At 26.3% G+C, this 20,864-nt stretch overlaps 2 protein-coding genes and 1 pseudogene across 4 annotated transcripts; all 3 read left to right on the top strand.

Annotated features, from left to right (window-relative positions):
• On the top strand, positions 1 to 7,655 carry LOC112596868. Of its 3 annotated transcripts, XM_025342688.1 has the most exons (8): positions 1 to 619; positions 1,834 to 2,091; positions 2,166 to 2,480; positions 2,851 to 3,147; positions 3,238 to 3,572; positions 4,774 to 4,957; positions 7,339 to 7,540; positions 7,610 to 7,655. In XM_025342688.1, the coding sequence occupies exons 1-7, from the start codon at positions 595 to 597 to the stop codon at positions 7,527 to 7,529; spliced, it is 1,605 nt and encodes a 534-aa protein (XP_025198473.1). In that variant the 5' UTR covers positions 1 to 594; the 3' UTR covers positions 7,530 to 7,540; positions 7,610 to 7,655. The 3 variants fall into 3 exon arrangements, with proteins under 3 accessions (XP_025198473.1, XP_025198472.1, XP_025198474.1); XM_025342687.1 differs by lacking the exon at positions 7,610 to 7,655 and having other exon boundaries at positions 7,339 to 7,571; XM_025342689.1 differs by lacking the exons at positions 1,834 to 2,091; positions 7,610 to 7,655 and having other exon boundaries at positions 2 to 619; positions 7,339 to 7,571.
• A 3,749-nt stretch (positions 7,656 to 11,404) lies between these two features.
• On the top strand, positions 11,405 to 17,342 carry LOC112596873 (pyruvate kinase-like; the record flags this gene model as incomplete). Its single annotated transcript, XM_025342694.1, has 9 exons — positions 11,405 to 11,536; positions 11,610 to 11,739; positions 11,807 to 12,223; positions 12,283 to 12,492; positions 12,551 to 12,732; positions 12,799 to 13,047; positions 14,520 to 14,745; positions 16,265 to 17,159; positions 17,244 to 17,342. Coding segments are annotated over 8 exons (1,698 nt in total), but the record flags the coding sequence as incomplete, so codon positions are not given.
• Positions 16,509 to 19,806, top strand: LOC112596876 (annotated as a pseudogene).
• Positions 19,807 to 20,864: the final 1,058 nt, after the last annotated feature.

Here is a 20,864-nt window from a genome sequence, read left to right on the forward strand (position 1 = left end):
GCTTGCACTCGGTAATCGGTAACACCGCGAAAATGCGCTTATCGTTTGTTGATGCATTTCCTGATACTGATTTCCGTCTTCAGTCTTCACTCTTCACTTCTCAGTTATCTGTTGATGATATGTCGTGTGTCGCGTTGAGTTTGTTTGTTTTATTACCAGTGGCACTGCATTCGACTAGGTATTTTTCAGTTATTCACTAAATTCACTTACATGTTACTTTGCGTTTTTAAATCAAAACATTAGTAACCTAGCCGTGCGTACGGTATTGCATCGAAAACTATCCGACGGTAGCGACCGCGATGATTGCCGTCTTTATGACTAGAGGTTTCAAAAACCGAAATTGTTTGTACCACATCATTCAAAACAAATACATTTGAAAAATTACACGATTGTGGTTTTGTTTTGATTATGTATTTGAGTACATGATGGTCGTTCAATTACATTAATGTGGTACAAAGCATGCGAGAAATCGTATATATCAGTATATGTTATACTATTCAACATGGTACATCAAGACCCGATCCTTTAATTGTGTGTTCCGCATGTCAAATTACCATTTACTAGCATTCACTACTGCCATAATAGGAACAAGCTATGACTATGTATCAACCAGTTAAAGGTAAAGATATGTTTGCTCAAGGAAGTACATTTATTATTTACAAACAATTCATTATGTTTATTATGTAGCTATAATTAGTCGGGTTACCTATTGATTTTACTCTATATACGTTGATTGACATTACAAATTGGCCATATTGCAACTTAATAAATTGTATGTTAGTAACAACATATTTAAATTGATATAATCTAGTAAAATAGGTACCTATATCTACCTAAAATTATGTTTTAATTATTTATAAAGTGCTGTTACTACATATTATTGTGCATACTTTTTATTTTATACAAATATCTCACATTAAAAGAATATTATTTTTAATCCTATTATCTTTGATTATATTTTCACTGGTATTAATAACCAAAACATGTTGAATTCTTAAGTCTTGCAACACAAAAACACAAAAATTATTTTTCTGAATTATTTGTCAACTTAGTATTATACTTTTTTTTATGTATAGGATTTGAAAAATAATTGCTTTACAATTTTTTTAAAGCAAATTATAAGTATTATAAGTAAATTTGTGCCTTTGGTAATCTATATTACCAAACTCTATCGACAGTACTGTTAATATATTATTATTTTTAAATAAATATTTCACTTATTTCTTATACTATTTAGTATTTGTATCTCTACCTATTATTTTATAATAGTTATTATTTATTTCTGTAACATTTGCTTAACTTTATATTGTAATAATTATATAAATATAGTTATATTAAGTCATATGGATCAACATGTGTAAATTAAAAAATAAACAAGTTAATTTAAGCGCATTTAGGCAAAATACTTTTTAGTTATTACATAGTAATAAATATTAAATATTTTAATATGTTTTGTAATAGGTACTAAAACAAAAATGTTTTATACTTATTACCTTACTTCCTTAGTTGATACTATATTTATTCTTATCATAGTGTAAAATTATCTTTTTGAGTGTAAATTTTAAGTCAATTAATCCAAAGTATAAAATAATAATATAATTTATTAAATATTTATGTAAAAAAATGTGTTAACATTGCTAATTTTGTAATTTTAACTACATGTATCCATGATTGAAAAATTAATATATTTTGTGACCAATTATATTTGTATAATATATTATCAATACAATATTTAAAGTATATTTATATTCTATTATAAATTATGACTGTCCACAAAATGCACATATTATTTATAATAACAAGACATATCTTTTTTTATTTTTTGTTTAACAGAGTCAATTCAGTTGGTGACAACACCAACAAATCATCCAAAATCAGTGCTAATAAATAGTAAGAATACCAAACTAGAGGAATTCATAATGAATATTCAAAATATGTCACCATTCAGATTCATTTTATTTATGATTTCAATTTTATTTTGTTTTGCTGTCATAATTGGTGTTTTATTTATAGTACCATGTGAATGGTCTAACTGTATTTCTTCAAAAAACATTAAGTTGATTTGGTCTGATTCTGTTTTTATTGATATAGGTATTTTTTATATCGTATAAGTTGTTTTTATTTAATTTTATTTCATATAATTCATTATGATCTATGTGTTACAGAGTTAAAAGGCAAACCAAGTACAATTGAGTTAAATCAAAAACTTATACAATTGTTATTTATAGTAAGAGGATCAATTCTCAACAGCCAAAATGTACCACCTAGAACAGAACGTTTACCATCAATTGGTGGGGGTCTTTTACAAATAGATACAGTTACTGGTAAAGAAATGTGGCGTAAACGATTAGATTCATTACCCGATACAATTGATTGTACATTATTAAATAATCAGTTCAAAGAAAACAAGGAAGTATATTGCATAGTAGGAGCATCTAATAGAAATTTATTAGCTGTTGTATCCAGTAGTAAAAATAAAGGTACTGGTTTATTTGCAATATTAATATTAACACAGTAATATTTGTTGTTATTTTATTGTAAATATAGAAGATGAAGTTTAAGTAATTTATTTGTTGAATTTTTGTTTTAAAATAATGTATAATATTATTTTAGAATTCAGTTGTATAGTACTTAAATTCAAATAGGTTACTTAGTAGTGTTTGTATGTAAATGATTTAGGCCCAAAGTTAATTTCAGTGTTCTATACCGTGTATAGGTAAAAAAAAAAGAATAGATACTTATATTTTATCTATAGAATAAAATAAAAAAGAAATGAATTAATAATAAACTTTATTTAAAATTTAAAGTAATGTATATTATGCAAAATAACACCAATATATTGTTTAATAGGTGATCTTGTATGGAAAAAAAATCGACCAGAGTCAAACACTACTAAATTAAATAACATCAATGATCCAGTATATATGGAGTTTCCCGTTATAATACCTGATTGTGATTCTGATGGTGTCAATGAAATGGCTTTTGTGCACCATGAAAATAATATGCCTACATTAGATATTTTATCTGGAAAAAGTGGAAACAAATTAATGAACAGTATACGCAATGATAATTGTACTAAAATGACAGATCTTATTTTAAATTATGATATGTCCTTAGTCTATTTTTGTCGTAAAAATACTGTCATAGGTATGTCAATTTAAAGAATATAGTTTAAACATATTTTATAAGCATTTGTTGTATATATTAATGTATTATAATATATATCTTTATACTTAGATCCTTTAGAAACGATTCCAATCAAAACTATATTAAATTGCTCTCGTGATTGGATACCAGATTTAGTTCATCAAACCAAACGAGAACATGATCAAATTGAAGAAAATCAATATTTTATTACACTTGGACCCTATAATCTTTGGATTAATAATAGCTATTATGATTGTCCGATCAATTGTACAACAGTTGTTAATGTAACAAATAATTCTAATGAAACAGTTTGGTCAAAGAAAATTGATGGTTCTTATATAATGAAGCCAGTAATATTTGAATTGCGCAACAATATATCTGGATTTGTTATCAAAATTTGGTCTTGGAATAATGAAACAATTAAGGTGAGTACTTTTTTATAATATATAGTATAAAAAATTACAATTTTTAATTACTATTTGCTTTATCTTTCTAAATTAGTAGTAGATTGTTTGATTCATTATTTAGACTCAAAAGATCTGACACATTTTGTCTTAGAATGATCATGTTTTAATTATGTAAAAAAGTTACAATTTATGAGGAATTTTTTTTATATATTTTAACTAAAATTAATAAATCCTATTTTGATTATTAAATTGTTTTTTTATTTACGTCAATTTCTACATTTTTTTAAAACAATTAAAATGTATAAAAAGTTTTTTCACACAAAACCTATACAAAAAGGAAGAGCTTATTTATGATTAGGTACATAGTTAAAATTATATAATTTTAATAAGGCATATTTTGTCAGATTTAATTAGATTGTGTATTTGTATTATAAATGAAAAATATCTTATTTTATTAAATGTATTAAAAGCATGTATAAAATGTAAATTAATGTTAGTGTAATAACAAAATTAAATGTAAAAATAGTTTCATACAGAAAGGGACATAGAAGTTTAAAGTTGTAGATACGTAACCAAAGCATTACTTCGCAATGTCATTTTAATTTTTGATAGGTATCTAATGTTTTGAAAAAAAATTTATTTGAGTTCTTAAAATATAAAATTAATATACAGTTATAATTTTTTGTGTCAGTATCATCAAAAAATAAATATTTTTATTGCACTACCAAAATTTTACTGTTTTAAAAGTTTTATGAAATAATACTTTTACATGAACTGAACTGCTAAATTTCTGAGATGATCTATTTCGAGTACAATTATTAACTTACATTAATTTTTCTTAATAATTCAATTATGTATTTGATAGTTGATAAATTCTTAACAAACTAAATAATGTTTTAACCTTTTAGATTTTTAAAATTTTTTTATAGTTTAATATATTATTTGATTATGCAATACTATTAGTTAGTTTTTTAAATTTAATTAAATATAATTAAACAATAAGCCGTATTATAATTAACAACATTAATTATACAATTTTTTGTTTAAGTGTTTGCTGTAAATTATATTACAATTATATAGTATATTGTGTTATATTTAAGTTATTAACACAACTTTTTCTGACTAGTTTTACAAAAAAAAACTAAAAGAAGACATTAATTTTATATTTCATTGAAAAATAGTAATAATTAAACAAATTATTTTTTTAAATATTTTTTAGAGTAAAATCAAATTTACTAACATTGAAAAAGTTGAATATATTCAAGAACAAGTTATGGTAATTACATATAATTCATCCAGACCAGAAGACTTCCACATTAAAAACATAAGTTCAAACAGAATTTTACAAGTATGTGAAAATCAGTCAAACTGTCAGCCAAAATTAGAATATCAAAAATATTCATGTAAGTATATTATTTGGGAAGATTTATTTTTATACACCTCTAGATAGTTTTTGACGGCACAACTAATACATTTTGATCAAGTCTTAATTCTTTCTTACCTTAAATACATAAACTATTATTGATTTAAATAATTAATTATAAGAATAATTTCTTTTATATAATTAAAAAAAATAATTGCAATCAATATAATGATATACATTTTTTAAAACATTAATATGTTCTATATTTACTATAATTATGTAACTTATTCTAAATTATACAAAAAAAAAAAAAAATAATAATAATAATAAAAAAATAATTTGTATATTTATAAAATAAAATAAAACTTAAAAAATTTGAAATGATTATATATTATATATCAATTTTTTATTTATTGTTTAATCATTTTTTTTAATACTATGTAGTTTTAGATAAAATTTAATTAATTTATAAAACTTAAATATATTTAAAAACTATATATCTTTTATTTATTATAAGTTATTGTGATTATACAGTTAAATTTGCATTGTCAGTCTCCGTACAACATAGGTAACATTTATATAGATATATGAACTACTAATATGGGATCTTATATTAAATTTTAAAGGATTTTAATCCCATGATTTGTTTTATATCAACATTTATAAAAGGAAATTGAAAAAAAATAAATGTTAACTAAAATCAATTTTACAAAAATTCCCGTTTTTACCATAATTTTTGTTTCGTTTCTCTAAATTTTCTAAGAAAAAAATACTCTGAATTTTTAAGTTTGATCCCTTCAAAGTTAAAAATAGAAGTTTTTTATGAACTAATTATTATGTACGCATAAATAAAATAACACACATCATCATAAAATTAATACATTTATTACTCTGTTTAGAATCCAAAAATAATAATATAATTTACCATTATTATTTTAGGTTGTTATCGTTGTTTTTAATATTTTCTGTGGTTATTGCTCAAGTTATTTATTAGGATAATAATTATTATCTAAAAATAATAGAAAATGATATGTTTCTGTCTTATAAATTATGTATTTTTTTAATGATAAGGAAATAATATTGATTTTGATTATTTATTATTTAATACCTTGATTTATAGGCATATCTATGTCTTTATATTCTAGAATTTCTGTCCCAAAATATTCAATCACTTTCATTAATTCAAGTTCAAAGTTTCTTGTTTACTTATATTTGAATCATCATCTATATCATGATTGTAAGAAATACTTTTAAAATGTATTTCAATAAATAAACTATATTATACCATTGAAGAAACATTTTTGTTTTTATAATAATTTAAAATAATCAAAAATATTGTAAGTGATAAAAATAAAACTTTTCTAAATTAATTCTATGTAAAAAAATTAAAATGTTTGAATCTAAATCTGCAGTTATATAAACTATAACTTACGATTATTATTATTGTCTATGTTATTTTTATCCATCATGTCATTTTTTTGTAGTTACCTATGTTAAATCAATTTCTCGCATTTATTTTTATCTTGAAAATATTTAAAACTGAGTAAAAGTAGTAAAATATACTTTTAATATTTTGTAAAATATTAATATTTGTATTAATATAAAATAAAGTAAACAAAATTAAATACTTACTGTTAACATCTTTCAACTTATTTGAAAATGATGTCATCATCCTAATCTGTTATACAACTAAGTTGACTAATGTTTTTACTCTGTTTTTATGTTTATTTTATATTATATTAAAAGTTATATTGCGTTAAAAATATACGTAGTTAAAATTATTAATAAAAAATTCTAGATGATAAATGAAAATTATAATATCGCACATTGTGCAATAAAATTACAAGTCAAATTTGACTTATTCATAACTCTGTTAACAAAAATCAAGCATTGCTTTAATTCGTAATGACCATAATATATCAATTATATTTAGATTAACACAATTATTTAAGTTAACTCAATTATATAGTCATGTATTGGAATTTTATTGATCTATTGAAAACTGTTTAACTTAATCTATTTTTACCAAAAAAATAGATCTTATATATTGGAAATAAAATTCATCAAAATTTCAAACATAGGGTTGATCCCTTTTGACAGAAAATTTATTAAATCTTGTACATAATTTTCATGTTTATTTTAAGTAAATACTACAATTAACTTAACAATATTGATGTTTATAATTTCAAATAAAATATATGTTATTTAAAAATGCATAAATAATTTTTCAGTTAAAACTCTATAATGTAATAACTAAATAGAAACAGATTTATGGAATTTGATTATTTAAATAATTTCAAACAAGTTTTGTTAAAAAATCTACTTTAAAAACTATGAATATTGGTTACTTGATTTATTTAATTGTAACATCAAAAAATGATTTCATAAAAACTTTATTATCTATTTATTTTTTGTTTCTAGTAAATGTGATGGATATAGACAACGACGGTTACAGAGAATTGGTTTCTGTATTAGTTACATATAAATTTATCAATGCTTTTAGCCAGCTCTATTTGAATGATAAACACTCATTACAGCTTATATCAAAAGTTAATGTTTATCAATTAGAAAATCAACTTATTGGAAATTTTGAAGATGAAATTTTTGTTTGAATTGAATTATTGTAAGAATATTAACTATTAGTTTAAATATATGTCCCTTTGTTTTTGTAACATAATAAATGTATTTATAGGTAAACATACATATTATCTTGTCTACAGTTTTGTCTCCATTGAAAAATTGAGTCTACAGATGTTTTTTCCACATCATATATTGATTATTGGACATTTAGTCCTTAATTTATAAATAATAATTATTATTAATTACTTAATAATAATAATAATGTGTAACTTGCTAGTCAATTTATTAAAAAAAATGTATTTATTTAAATTTATTTTTATATCATAAAAGCGGTTATTATATTTTTACATTTAAAATTAAATAACTTGCATCTTATAAAGTAAACTCTTAAATTTTACGTCAACTCACTCATATTTTTATGTTGTTAAAATATCTTTATCATGGTTATATTTAATTTTTGTACAGTATAATTGTATTTTCTTGTCTTTAACTTTAGTTTTTATTGACACATTTACTTGAATGAAGTAATATTGAATTGATTCTTAAATTTAATAGTATTTTCTTTCTATTTAAATATTATCAAATAAATGAATAAAAATAATGATTAAAAAAATTAGGCATACTTATAGTTGGCTAATAACTTTCATTAATAAAACTTTCCTAGTAAGACTTTACATTGTTACAAAAAGACCTTTCAAAGATAATATGAAAAATTGAATAATATAAAAAGAAGCATACCTATTTTAGACATATTTAAGAGAGGAATTATGTCTACTTTAAATATCGCCTTTCAATCTTGCCATAAGTTAAAAAGAAATACATTATATTACAAAAAATATGAATATAAAACAAAAGCTATTAAATAAAAAAAAAAATTCTAAATTTTAATTATTTTGTTTCATTAATATTTATGAAAAAATTAGATCGGAAACAGTTAAGATGGATGATTTTATAAACAGTGCTAAAATTACAGCTCAATCATTTGGTGTTGATTTAGACATAGACTTAAATCATTATCACCGAACTAGGAAGAAAGAAAAGTGACTTGATTTAAATGCTGACAATAGTACTCCTTATAGATTGTTAAATTTTTACAGACAACAGTTTAATTTAGTTTTAGATAAATTGATTCATTTAAGAAGTTCAAATTTAAATGTCTTTGTTGAAACATTTCAACCCTTGTACAAAATATTAAGTGTGTACTTGAAAATGAACACATCACGAGATTTCAGTGAAGTCTTTTTTCTTTTTTCTCCTATGAGTCATGGAGCCAAGCTCTTTGATAATGATACAACTGCAGCAGAAAGGGAAATACTGGGTCACCAATTTGTCTATAAAAATTTAAAATGTATAGATGTCCTTCAAAAGTTGGAAGAAGTAAAACACATATTACTTTGGGACTTCTAACCGCACAGGATTTAGCCGTTCGGCCCACAGATAATGAAACTTAACTACTTAATGGTTCTTGAGAAATTGTCCATCTCACGGCTGAACGCTTGCTGCTGCCGTTCTCTGTCTCTCTCTCTCCAACACTTTCTTTCCTCTGATGATCTGCTCCACCATCTCATTGAACAATTGTCCGTGTCTAGTGGTCGCAGTGATCAACCTCCTCTGTAAAGCATGGTCATCCGTGAGTTGATCCCACTCCGGACCACACGGTAAGTATGACACGTCTTCCAGGCCGATGCAGCTCCTAATAGCGAATGCTAGGTCCCATCTTTTTGGTTCCCAGAACTAGCAGTGGAACGATGTGTGCTTAGCATCGTTGGTACCAACTGGACAGTGAACACACGCCGGACTGTCGGCCCTTCTCCTGGCCGACAGATAACTCTGAAAGCATCCATGGCTCGTGAGGACTATAGCCATATGAGAGCTTATCTGCCGAGAGCCAAAGAACCACCATTTGCTGATGCTTGGGATAAGACACCTCGTCCACGCCGCCTTTGTAGTCGAATCCCATATTCGTTATCACTGTCGGATGTTTTTCTTCAGTACAACATGCCGACTGCGGTCGACGTTGGCTCTTCTCTCCTCAGCGACACTCTTCCAGTCAGTTGCTAGTATGGGCGCTGGTGGTATCCTGACGATACGATAGTACCTGGCTACCCTCAAGGCCGTGTCCCTCTGGACCTGAAGGAGAAAATCCTTGTTTTTCTGCACCTGTGTTATCCGTCCGCCCACACCGAGGCACCGTATAACAGCCGGCTGTGGACCGTACTCACGAGTAGACTTCACTTACATTGAAAGAATCCACCGTCATTCAGCATCAGCCTGCCGAGTACCGCCGCGTTTTTTCTCGCACCAAAGATCACTGTTTGAGGTTACCTCAAACTCAAATCATTAAAATGGCATAGCAAGTATTGCAAATACTAATTCTGTCATGGAACCAAAATTTAAGCAATATCTTGATTTACCTTTGATCAACATTGATGAAAACGTATTAGAGGTTTGGGAGACCTATAAATCAGTGTTTCCTAATCCATTTAAATTGGTACAAAAGTTCTTTTCTTCTGTTGCACTATCGGTACCATTAGAGCGATTATTTTCAAAAGCTGGTAATAAACTCAAGGAGAAACAATCAAATTTCCGAAAACCTACTTTCTAAACTTTGTTTTTTACAAAAAATTTCATGTGAATACTAGAACCTTTGATTTCTGAAATAGGTTTTTTCGTTCCGTTTTGTTTATTTTTAAAAATGAATAAAGATTTATAACTATGAAATCGACTGACGATGTTTCATTGGTATGAATAATATTATTTGGGATTTTGTTGGTTGATTAAATTGTGTCCCACCAGTGCAATGAGTACTATTATTGCTTGGTGCTTACATTCTACATAATACAAATAATACAATAAATGGCATATTGATTTTGACATAAATATAATACCCATGTCAATGTGTCATTGTACATGTATGATATGTATATGTATAATACTAGTATATTATGTGTGGTGTAGATCTCAAATATATCTCTCACTATATTTATAAATTTTCAAACGAAGACTGTCAGTCAGCATCGTTTAATACTTAGTATATTTTATGACAAATCTATATTGCTATTAATTAGGTATATAAAATTATATCAATATAATTCTCCGTCATATAAATATAATGTTCTGTTGACTGTTGTAAAAGAATAGTAATTAATACCTAATATTGTAGTTATTATATCGAAATATTGGGCGATAATATATTGTTTACTACTATCAAACAACAAGACTAAGAAAATCTAAATTGAATATTAATATATTACTATTCATTATAATTCAAGGTTCACAATCTGCGAATGTTTTATCATATTATATGGTATTTAATTTTATTAACGTGAGGTGCAAATTGTCAAAAATAGACCAATATTCGGTATTTTAAATATTTCTTCCTCGTTCCTTCGCACAGTCTACCAAAAGTAAGAAGTAAAGAGCAATTACTCCATTTCTATTAAAACACCATCTAGTGACAATATTTTTATTTGAACAAACATAAAAGAAATTCCCATGCAAAAATTAAAATCACTTAAAACTAGATTATTATTTTTAATAAGTAATCCATAAGACAAATTATGGTGGTATCTTACGTACTCATTATGATAAGAAAAGCAAAATGATAAAGCGTCTCGTGCGTTTCCCTTTTGAATAATAGGATGGGTACGCTAAAATTTTGAAAATTAGTTGTGGTACTTCGTCCCCCTACAAAAGTTCCTTTTTTTCTATCTTGATCCGGTTCTGTACAACACAATTGAAGGACACTAGAGAATACAATTAAAAAGTACATTTGGCTACTATAATTGCAATATGTGTAACGTTGACATCAATCATATTTTATAGCATTTTTTTTCTGTTTTTTTTTTTTAATAAATGTATATATATTTTAATATATTTTTATTTTTATAACTTAATTTAAATTATCAAAAATATGTTTTTAAATCAATTTATAAAATGTATAAAACCAATTTATAAGCACCAAAATCATTTATTTCAAAAAATGTTTCATACAAATAAGAAAACTTTAGCTTGGCCCCCATTTGTAAACGATCCAAAAGTAAGAGTATTAAAATTATTAAAACACTTATAACTAATAGAAATAAAATAAAATATATGTTTACTTCATAAAGGAAAAGCTACTGTTAAATAAAAAATATCTTTATGGTAATGACTCTAATACTACACTAGAATACAAGAGTTCGTTTAACATAGATGCTAGAACTCATTCATTACGTCATTCGGGTATAATTTGTACGATAGGTAAATTAAAGTTTTGTTAAAAATTAAACTTTAAAACAATTTTTACTATTCGTAAAAAATTTAACAGGACCTGCTTCAGCAGATGTAAAAGTATTAGAGATGTTGATAGGTGCTGGAATGAATATAGCTCGGTTGAATTTCTCACATGGATCTCATGATTATCATCTAAAAACTGTGGAAAACCTAAGAAAGGCATCAAAAAACTATAGTAAAAAAATTGGTGTGAATTTTCCCTTAGCTATTGCTCTAGACACTAAAGGTCCAGAGATTCGAACAGGCATGTTAGACGGAGGAAATGGTGCAACAAAAGAGATTAAGTTGAAAAAAGGTGATAAAATTCGTTTATCGACAGATAAACAATTTGAATATAGTGGTTCAAGTAAGCAAGTGTATGTTGACTATATAAATATAACAAAAATCGTGAAAGAAAACGATAAAATATACGTAGATGATGGTTTGGTGTTAATGACGGCTATTAAAATTGGTAAGTAAATTCAGTTTATTTTAGGATCTATTTAAGTGAAATCATTGTATTCGTTATAGGTGAAAACTATATTGATTGTATGGTTGAGAACGGAGGCATGTTGGGTAGCCGTAAAGGAATTAATCTACCTGGGTTAGCTGTCGATTTACCAGCTGTATCAGAAAAAGATAAAGCTGATATACAATTTGCAGCAGAGCATGATTTAGATATGATATTTGCATCGTTTATCAGAGATGCATCAGCGGTAAATGAAATACGACACATTTTGGGTACACGTATACTAGTTTACTATGGTTACATTTATTTCCAAGTACTTCTCAATTTTAGGTGAACAAAATAAGCACATATTAATTGTTTCCAAAATCGAAAACCATCAGGGTATAGTAAATTTACCATCTATAATCAGTGTATCGGACGGTATTATGGTAGCCAGAGGTGATCTAGGTATTGAAATTCCTCAAGAAAAAGTATTTTTAGCCCAAAAATCTATTTTGGCACAGTGTAATATTGTAAGCATGTAGTTAAACTTTATTACCTGTTATCACATAAAAATGTTATATGTATGATTTTTTAAGACTGGGAAGCCAGGGATTTGTGCTACACAAATGTTGGAGTCAATGATCAAAAATCCACGTCCAACGAGGGCTGAATCTTCTGATGTAGCCAATGCAATTATGGATGGGGCTGACTGTGTTATGTTATCGGGAGAAACAGCCAAAGGTCTTTTTCCAGTTGAATGTGTTCGTACTATGGACAAGTTATGTCGGGAAGCTGAATCTGCTATTTGGCAAAAAGAATTTTTTGATAGTATGATTTTAAGCGTAGTAAGTATTTTGTATAATTATAATTTATTGTATTGATACAAAAAATAATACGCATACATAATAAGGGGATTGGAAGCGGTGATTTAATAAGGAGTCGTGTATAGGCAATTCGACATCTTGTACTCGTTAAGTAGTTTGCTAGTGTGCGATGTAAATGATCATTAATGTGCGTAGATACGTTCAGAATTCATCGTTCAGTCTCAAATGTCCGTGTTAGGCAGCGTAATATATTATTGTTATTATTATTCACTCCAATCGTGCACCATGGCCATTCGTCAATCATTATTTATTTTTTTTTATTTTTTACAGTCTTGTTATACAAATTGGACTTAGTTATTAAAAATTATAATAAAAAAAAATTTTATATATAGAAGCATGTATAAAATTATGAAGTTCAAGCTCAAATTGTACATGACGGAGAAATAATTTCTAATATCAAGTGGTTGAGGTAGAATTCTGATAAAGGTATTTCCATTTCGCCTTTCCAAAACGAATCATCTCGTTCAATTGTATCAATCAACATTCTTAAAAAAAAATATTTCAATAATCAAAATGCCTATAATACTTTAATTAATTTAAAAATGTAAAAGTATGATTATGTATGTTTGCGTTATGTGTAGTTGACCCTGAACTTAACAAAAATAATCATAACTTTTCTTCAAAACCAGTTAGTCGTCTTTTTGTTTTAAATAATTTATTTTTTTCTCCTTGTATGCATTTTCGTGCGTAAAATCTCTGATTGAAAAAGAAAATTTAATTTCTATTATTGAATTATCTCCAATAAGTTCGTCGGGCGATGCTACTAGATAAGGAATTAGGTAGTGTAGGATCTAAACTTAACATAAATACGTAACCAAGTGAAATACGATGACAACTGATTAGCTAGTATTCGAGAAATTGACTTAAGTAGTATAATGGTGGATCGCGTTAATAAAAAATATCTAGGTACCTACACCAAAAACACAAATAAAGATATAATAATTATAGAAAATTAACTATATTTGTAGTAGGTATTTCATCGATAATGACATAATACAGAAATTAAATTTTCCTACGTTACACAGACCACAGCAATTCAAAATGAAAAAAGTTTATCTTGGCAAACTATTTTCATTTTTGAACTACATGTTGTTGTAAATGAATTGATTATAATATATAACTGTGCACAAACATGTATTTTAACGTTATTTCACTTTTTCTTTTTTAATGCAATCGAGGTTATTATATGTAGGCCAAATACGATATTTAGATGTAAACACAGTTTACTTATTGTAGGATATGCAGAAGAATCGGTTTTCGTTAGGTCACAATGTGTTCTTTTGTTAAACAAAATATACTCGTAGATTAATTATTAAATGTTGTGCGTAAAATAAACATGTTTTGAAGTATTACGATTTCAAGTTTTGAATTCGTACATTTACTATTTATCATTAACAATACATTCATTTCGAATTCACCTGATAAAATTAAAGCCATATAGAATGTTGGACGAAAATCAGTTGATGGCAAGGACAGCTGTGGCGATGAGTGACAAATATGGAGCTGCTGCTATTATTGTAATTGACCCAAGTAGTTGTATAGCACATGCTATTGCTATGTACAGACCTCGAAGTATTATTCTCGCAGTAACCGAGAATCATAAGGTGGCACGGCAATATCATTTACACCGTGGAATTTTGCCTGTATTATTTTCATCTGGTACAGTATTTGAATTAAGCTTGTTAAAATATGATATGTTATACTTATTAAACAATAATATATTATATCACTGAGAAATTTAATTTTAATTATTTGTCATAAACCATAATATTGGATATATAAATTTAGAGAAATACAATTTGTAAACAGATAATACGTATAACGATTGTTGAATAATATGTATATAATATATATATATATATATATATATATATATATATTATATAGTGTATATGTAAAAATACGTACACACAAAATGATTCTTTGTCGTTGTGCATTATTTTTTTTTCAAAAATCTATTGAAGTTCCTAAAAATATTTGTATATAAAATGTCCAGTTGATATTATTAAACTACATATTTTTAATTTTTTAATGATTGCATACATTTTAATTTCTTATTCCGAACGGAATATTTTTCAGAGTATTTTTTTACATGAAAATCAAAATAAGAATGATTAGTTTTTGAGTTGTAAATATTTAAAGGTTATGTGAGCGAAGTAATAAACCAAATGTGCATATTTGCAAATTGGTTTTCGGAATATGATAATCATTTCCCTGTCAGATATAAACAAAATAAGACTTCACGCAACTATCCTTATTTTAAGTTCCGAATTTCAAAATGCCATCAACATTTTTCAAATAGTTCGCAAAAATTTGTAAATCGGTTTTTAAAATTTGTAAATCAATACTTTTTTTTTTGCTATCCCCAATTCAGAAAATATGCTTATATTTTGAAAATTAATTCCAAATTGGTTTATGGATAAATAAGTCTAAGTTGAATAAGAAAAAATCTTATAAATTAAAAAAATATTAATTAAATAAAAATCTAAATTGGTTCAAAAAAAAGTCAAATTAAGAAAAACGGCACTAAAAATCTAAAATTTAATTTTTTATTCATATCAGATATTTTAATATGCTTGGCCTTTTTTCCACTCGGATTTTTTTTATAAAATTAAGATTTTTTTATTCAACTACTTAAAATTATTAATACACAAATTTGCAATTAATTTTCAAAATATTGACATATTTTTTGAATAGGATTTTGCAAAAAAACTTGTAAAAATTCATCAAAGTATTAATTTGCGAATTCTGAAAACCGGTTTGTAAATGTTTGTAAATTATTTACAAAATATTGGTGTAATTTTAAAACCTGTAGCTCAATAGGAGGGAAGCTGCGTGAAATTGATTCCCCTGTCTTATTTTTTTTTAAGCGGGCAGAGAAATGATTTACAAATTCTGAAAACCACTTGCAAATTTTTGCAAAATGAGTACATAACTTTCAAAAAAATCGGTTACGGTGGAAGGACCAACTTCACGTATGCCTAAACCAACCGTTTTCGAGGTATCCCCGTATCATGGCATTCCGCTAATCGAAAATTTAGTATAGTGAAATCTAATATTTCTATATTTTAAAGAAAAAAAAACAGTTTTAATTTCTATTTAAAAACAATCTTTTTATAATTGAAAATTGCCTAAAAAATTCTTATTTATTAGTATATTTTATTTTTTTTTTTTTCAGAAGACGATGATTGCGATACAATTATCTCAAATTACTTGGAAATTCGTGTGAAATGTGCTTTGAAATTAGGCAAACATTTAGGAATATTGAAATCTAGAGATATGGTTGTGTCAGTTGAGAAAAAAAAACTTAATTTATTCTGTCTTCTATGATTATTATACTGGTTTTATGGTCAAAAAATATAAAATTTCATTAGCAAAAAATACTATATTTAAAATCACACCACTGAAACTTTTTTTACAACATGGAACTTTCGGCTTCCAAACAAAACTCATCCATAGTTGCAAACTTCAATTGGAAAGTGAAGTCTAGTTTAGCCCTTCACTGCATGTAAGGTCACCAGTGACCTGTCTACTTTATCAGTATTTATCTCAATGATCAATATTAATATTGACATTCTTATGCCCAGATTATTACGGTAAAATATACAATTTTATGTTTATCAACAGTATTGGGTAACCATAGAGATTATAATATGAAAAACAATAATATTAAAAAAAAAAATTATTGATAAGAAATTTGCTGTGACTTGGTGACTTTTACATCATGGTGGCAAGACTGGTGTGGTTGTATAGCTCAAGAAAAATTATTATATAGTTTAGGAACCCCTTGAGAGTTGTATATTATTGTTGTATCTATTTTTAAATTATATTCTGTTGATTTATATTGGTTTTATCGAGGGAGTCACTCGTAACCTTCCATGCAACTTGCATTACTATATAGCAGTCGATTAGTACGATTATGTACATTGTTGAAGTTACATTGCTGTCACGTGTTGCACAATTATCTGGTTAGATTGACGTAAATATTTACGTGTAAACATTTAGTATATCTAGCCTTCATCCAAGTCCTATGAAACGGCCATGTGTTGAATCCAAAGCTTCTACGAGTACAGGTAATACATAAATTTATTAATTATCCAACATTATTTTCATATATAACATAACAGTCTTAATGTATTAATATTATTTATTTTAAGATATTGAACCTTTGGAATATCACGGTACTGGTACATCTAGCTCTTGTCCAAGTCCTATAAAACGGACATGTGTCGAACTTGAACCCAAAGCTTCTACTATTACAGGCATGTATCAATACATTTATTAACAAACATTATTTCAATGCATAACATATCAAAAAAATCTAAATGTAAATGTCTAAATGTATTAATTGAATTATTTAATTTTAGATATTGCCATGGTTATTTAAATTATTGTCAAAGTCCTATAAAACATAAGATGTTAAATGCCAACTCAATTGGAGTTTTATCACCAATCATTTTAGAACTCTGAGAAAGGCAAAGCGACATTTAAACATGGTAAAGAACAAGTATAGGGAAAAGCAAATTGAAAATGAAAACCTCAAAAAACGATTAAAAAGACTAACAGAAAAACTTAATACTTACGATGATCTTGTTCTGAAATTATATCAAAAACTAATTTTAACTGAGAATGCATCTGTCCACTTGCAGGTAAATTTTTGATCTACTTATATATAAAATGTGTTCACCAATTTAGGGAACACTGAATTTCTCGGCTGAATTTTTTTGGAATTAATTGATTTTTTTTACAAACTGGTGGTATATAAATACACATTTTTCGATACATTTCAAAAAAATTAAAATGTGTATTTATATACCACCAGTTTGTAAAAAAAAATCCGGTCGAGAAATTCAGTGTTCCCTAAATAAAATTGGTGAACACACTGTATACTATTGAAAATTTACATATATACGTTTTATGGCTGCGGATCATTCTGTTAATTTGCGCGATACCGAGAATGTTGCCAGTCAAGACTGTGATTGTTTATAGCAACCGAAAAGACATATACATGTACCTTATAATTGTATAAAATGTTATAATAAAATATATATTATATAATAAATAATTTTGTTTTTATTTCATTCTTTTATTTAGTCTATTGGTTCTGAATCATTGCGTACTTTATTTGAGCTTAATATGAAGGGTAAAAAGCTTCCATTTACACCAGAAATGAGGAAATTTGCCATAACTTTACAATTTTACTCAAATAAGGCTTATAATTTTGTGATAAAGTTTTAAAAATGTACTCATACATTCCAAAACAATAAGTAAATGGTATAAAGTTGTGAATGGGGACCCAGGTTTTACTCAAGGAGCATTCCAATGTATAGAGGAGAAAGCAAAGAATGAGACTGTGATTCGCAACATTGTGTTAGATGAGATGAGTATAAGAGAAAAAATTGAATGGGATAGTACAAAAATGCATGGCTTTGTTGATATGGGTACTAATATTGACACAGAGAACGATAACTCGGTTCACGCAAAAAATGCACTAGTTTTTATGGCTGTAGGAGTTAATAGACACTGGAAAATGCCAATAGGTTATTTTCTTGTTGCGGGGCAAAATGGAACTGAAAGAAGTAACTTATTAAAACAGTGTTTAATTCTCATGGGTGATACGGGTTCTAAAGTTCATTCAATCACTTTTGATGGAGCTTATAGTAATAGTAAAATGTGTTCAAATCTTGGTGCTTCATTTGATATGAATGACGAATTAAGTTTTAGTTTTGAAAATCCATATATTATAATGAGCCTATATATATATTTTATGATGCTTGCCATATGATCAAGTTGGTTAGAAACACTTTGGGAGATATGGGGTGACTATTTAATCAAGAAGGAAAGAAAATAAGTTGGACCATATTAAAATGTTGTACTTTAAAGAAAAAAATGAAGGTTTAAAAGCAGCCACAAAATTGGCAAATAAACATATGTACTATTACAACTAGAAAATGAATGTCGAGTTAGCAACACAGGTGTTGAGTAATAGTGTTGAAAATGGTCTGAAATTTTGCAAATTTTTAGGATATGATGAATTTAAAGATATTGATGGTACAGCAGAGTTTTGTTTGATGATGAATGATGCATTTGATATACTCAATTGCAGAAGTAAATATTCTAAAAATCCCTACTGCCTGGCACTTGATGAAAAACAATTTGAAAAATATAAACATTTTAGCAAGAAGTTTTATGATTATGTATTAGGTTTATTGTTACCCAATGGTAAAAGAGTAATAGAATCGGGAAGAAAAACTGGCTTTGTTGGACTTATAAAATCATTAGATAATGTATTGAAATTGTACACTTGTCTACAAAAAAAGATATTGTCTTGCTTACTTATTGTGTTTTAAATTGTCTCAAAACCACATAGAGACATTTTTTAATTCAATAAGACAAAGAGGTGGGTTTAACAACAACCCATCTTGTAAATAATTTAAATCGGCTTATAAAAAATTACTGGTCCATAATGAAATTAGTGGTTCACAGTATGGCAATTGTGTTGCAATACTTGATAGCACTCAAATGTCTGTGGTTAATGTGGGCCCAGATTCTATCATAAATGATGATATTGAAAAAGATTTAAATGTAGTTGAACAAGATCATAATTATTTACAATCTTTAAGTAGACTGAAACCAGTTTTAGATGTGGTAACAAATTACGAGTATATTGCTGGTTTTGTAGTGAAAATTCAAATTAATAATGGAAAAAGATCGAAATAACGCTTTGATAAAACCTAGTCAGGATGTAGCAGAAATATGTCAAGAAGATGAAAGAACTTTTCGATCTTTTAATGTTTTTTTACCAAATATTAAACACAAAATGTTTAATAAAATAAAACATAAAATATACCAGAAACCAAATATTTTTATTTAATTCAAATGACCACTGTAAAGGCTAACAATTATTTAATTCACACAGGGATTAAATAATAAGTTTGGCTATTCTCACATATCTAAATATTTGTTTTCACCATGCTGCTGCATCAGTAGAAAAAAAAAATAGCATTTCTATGAGGAAAAAATTTACAAAAATTGTTTTATTTCTAAATGAGTAAAAATGTAAAATTTAACACAATATGTGTAAATTGTAAATACCTAATGACATTAGGTTTTTCCTATTTTAGCAGAAGATATCTGCAATTTTTTTTACATGTTTATATATTTCTAAATTGACTACCTTTATGTAAATTGCATGAATTTACATTTTCTATAAATAAGCATTTTAACTTTTAATAAAAATATGTATTTTGATATATCAAAATCGAATAACACTACAATTTCTTACAATCAAATACCTCATACCTGTATAGCTATAATACATGGATTATATTTTAGTCTAACTATACCTACACCACTTAAAATTATTACTTGCGTTAGACCACAGATAAATATGTATTAAGTCTAGACTATTTTTTATAATAATTAACAGGGCTTGGGACTTGGGACTATGTGCTTAAAATCAAAAATATTTAAATATATGTACATATTTAAGCATCCAAAATATAAAATGTGTGTTAATGTTAGTTATTCACAATTTATAGAAGACATAAATCATGAGTATGCTTTAAATATCAAAAAATCTATCACTGTTAACTTATTTTACTTTGGTTGGGTATAATATATTTATAATGGTTTTGTTTTTAAGTTTCATTAGTTTAAATGCTGTCCTTAAAAACAAATACTTATACAGAAAATTGAATTTTATAAATGTATCAATAATTTTTATACCTATACAAATTTAATTTATTATGTAAATAATTAAAAAAATTCCTATTTAA

This window comes from Melanaphis sacchari, unplaced genomic scaffold, assembly GCF_002803265.2.
Source record: "Melanaphis sacchari strain LSU unplaced genomic scaffold, SCAv2.0 Contig362_pilon_pilon, whole genome shotgun sequence".
NCBI lineage: Eukaryota > Metazoa > Arthropoda > Insecta > Hemiptera > Aphididae > Melanaphis > Melanaphis sacchari.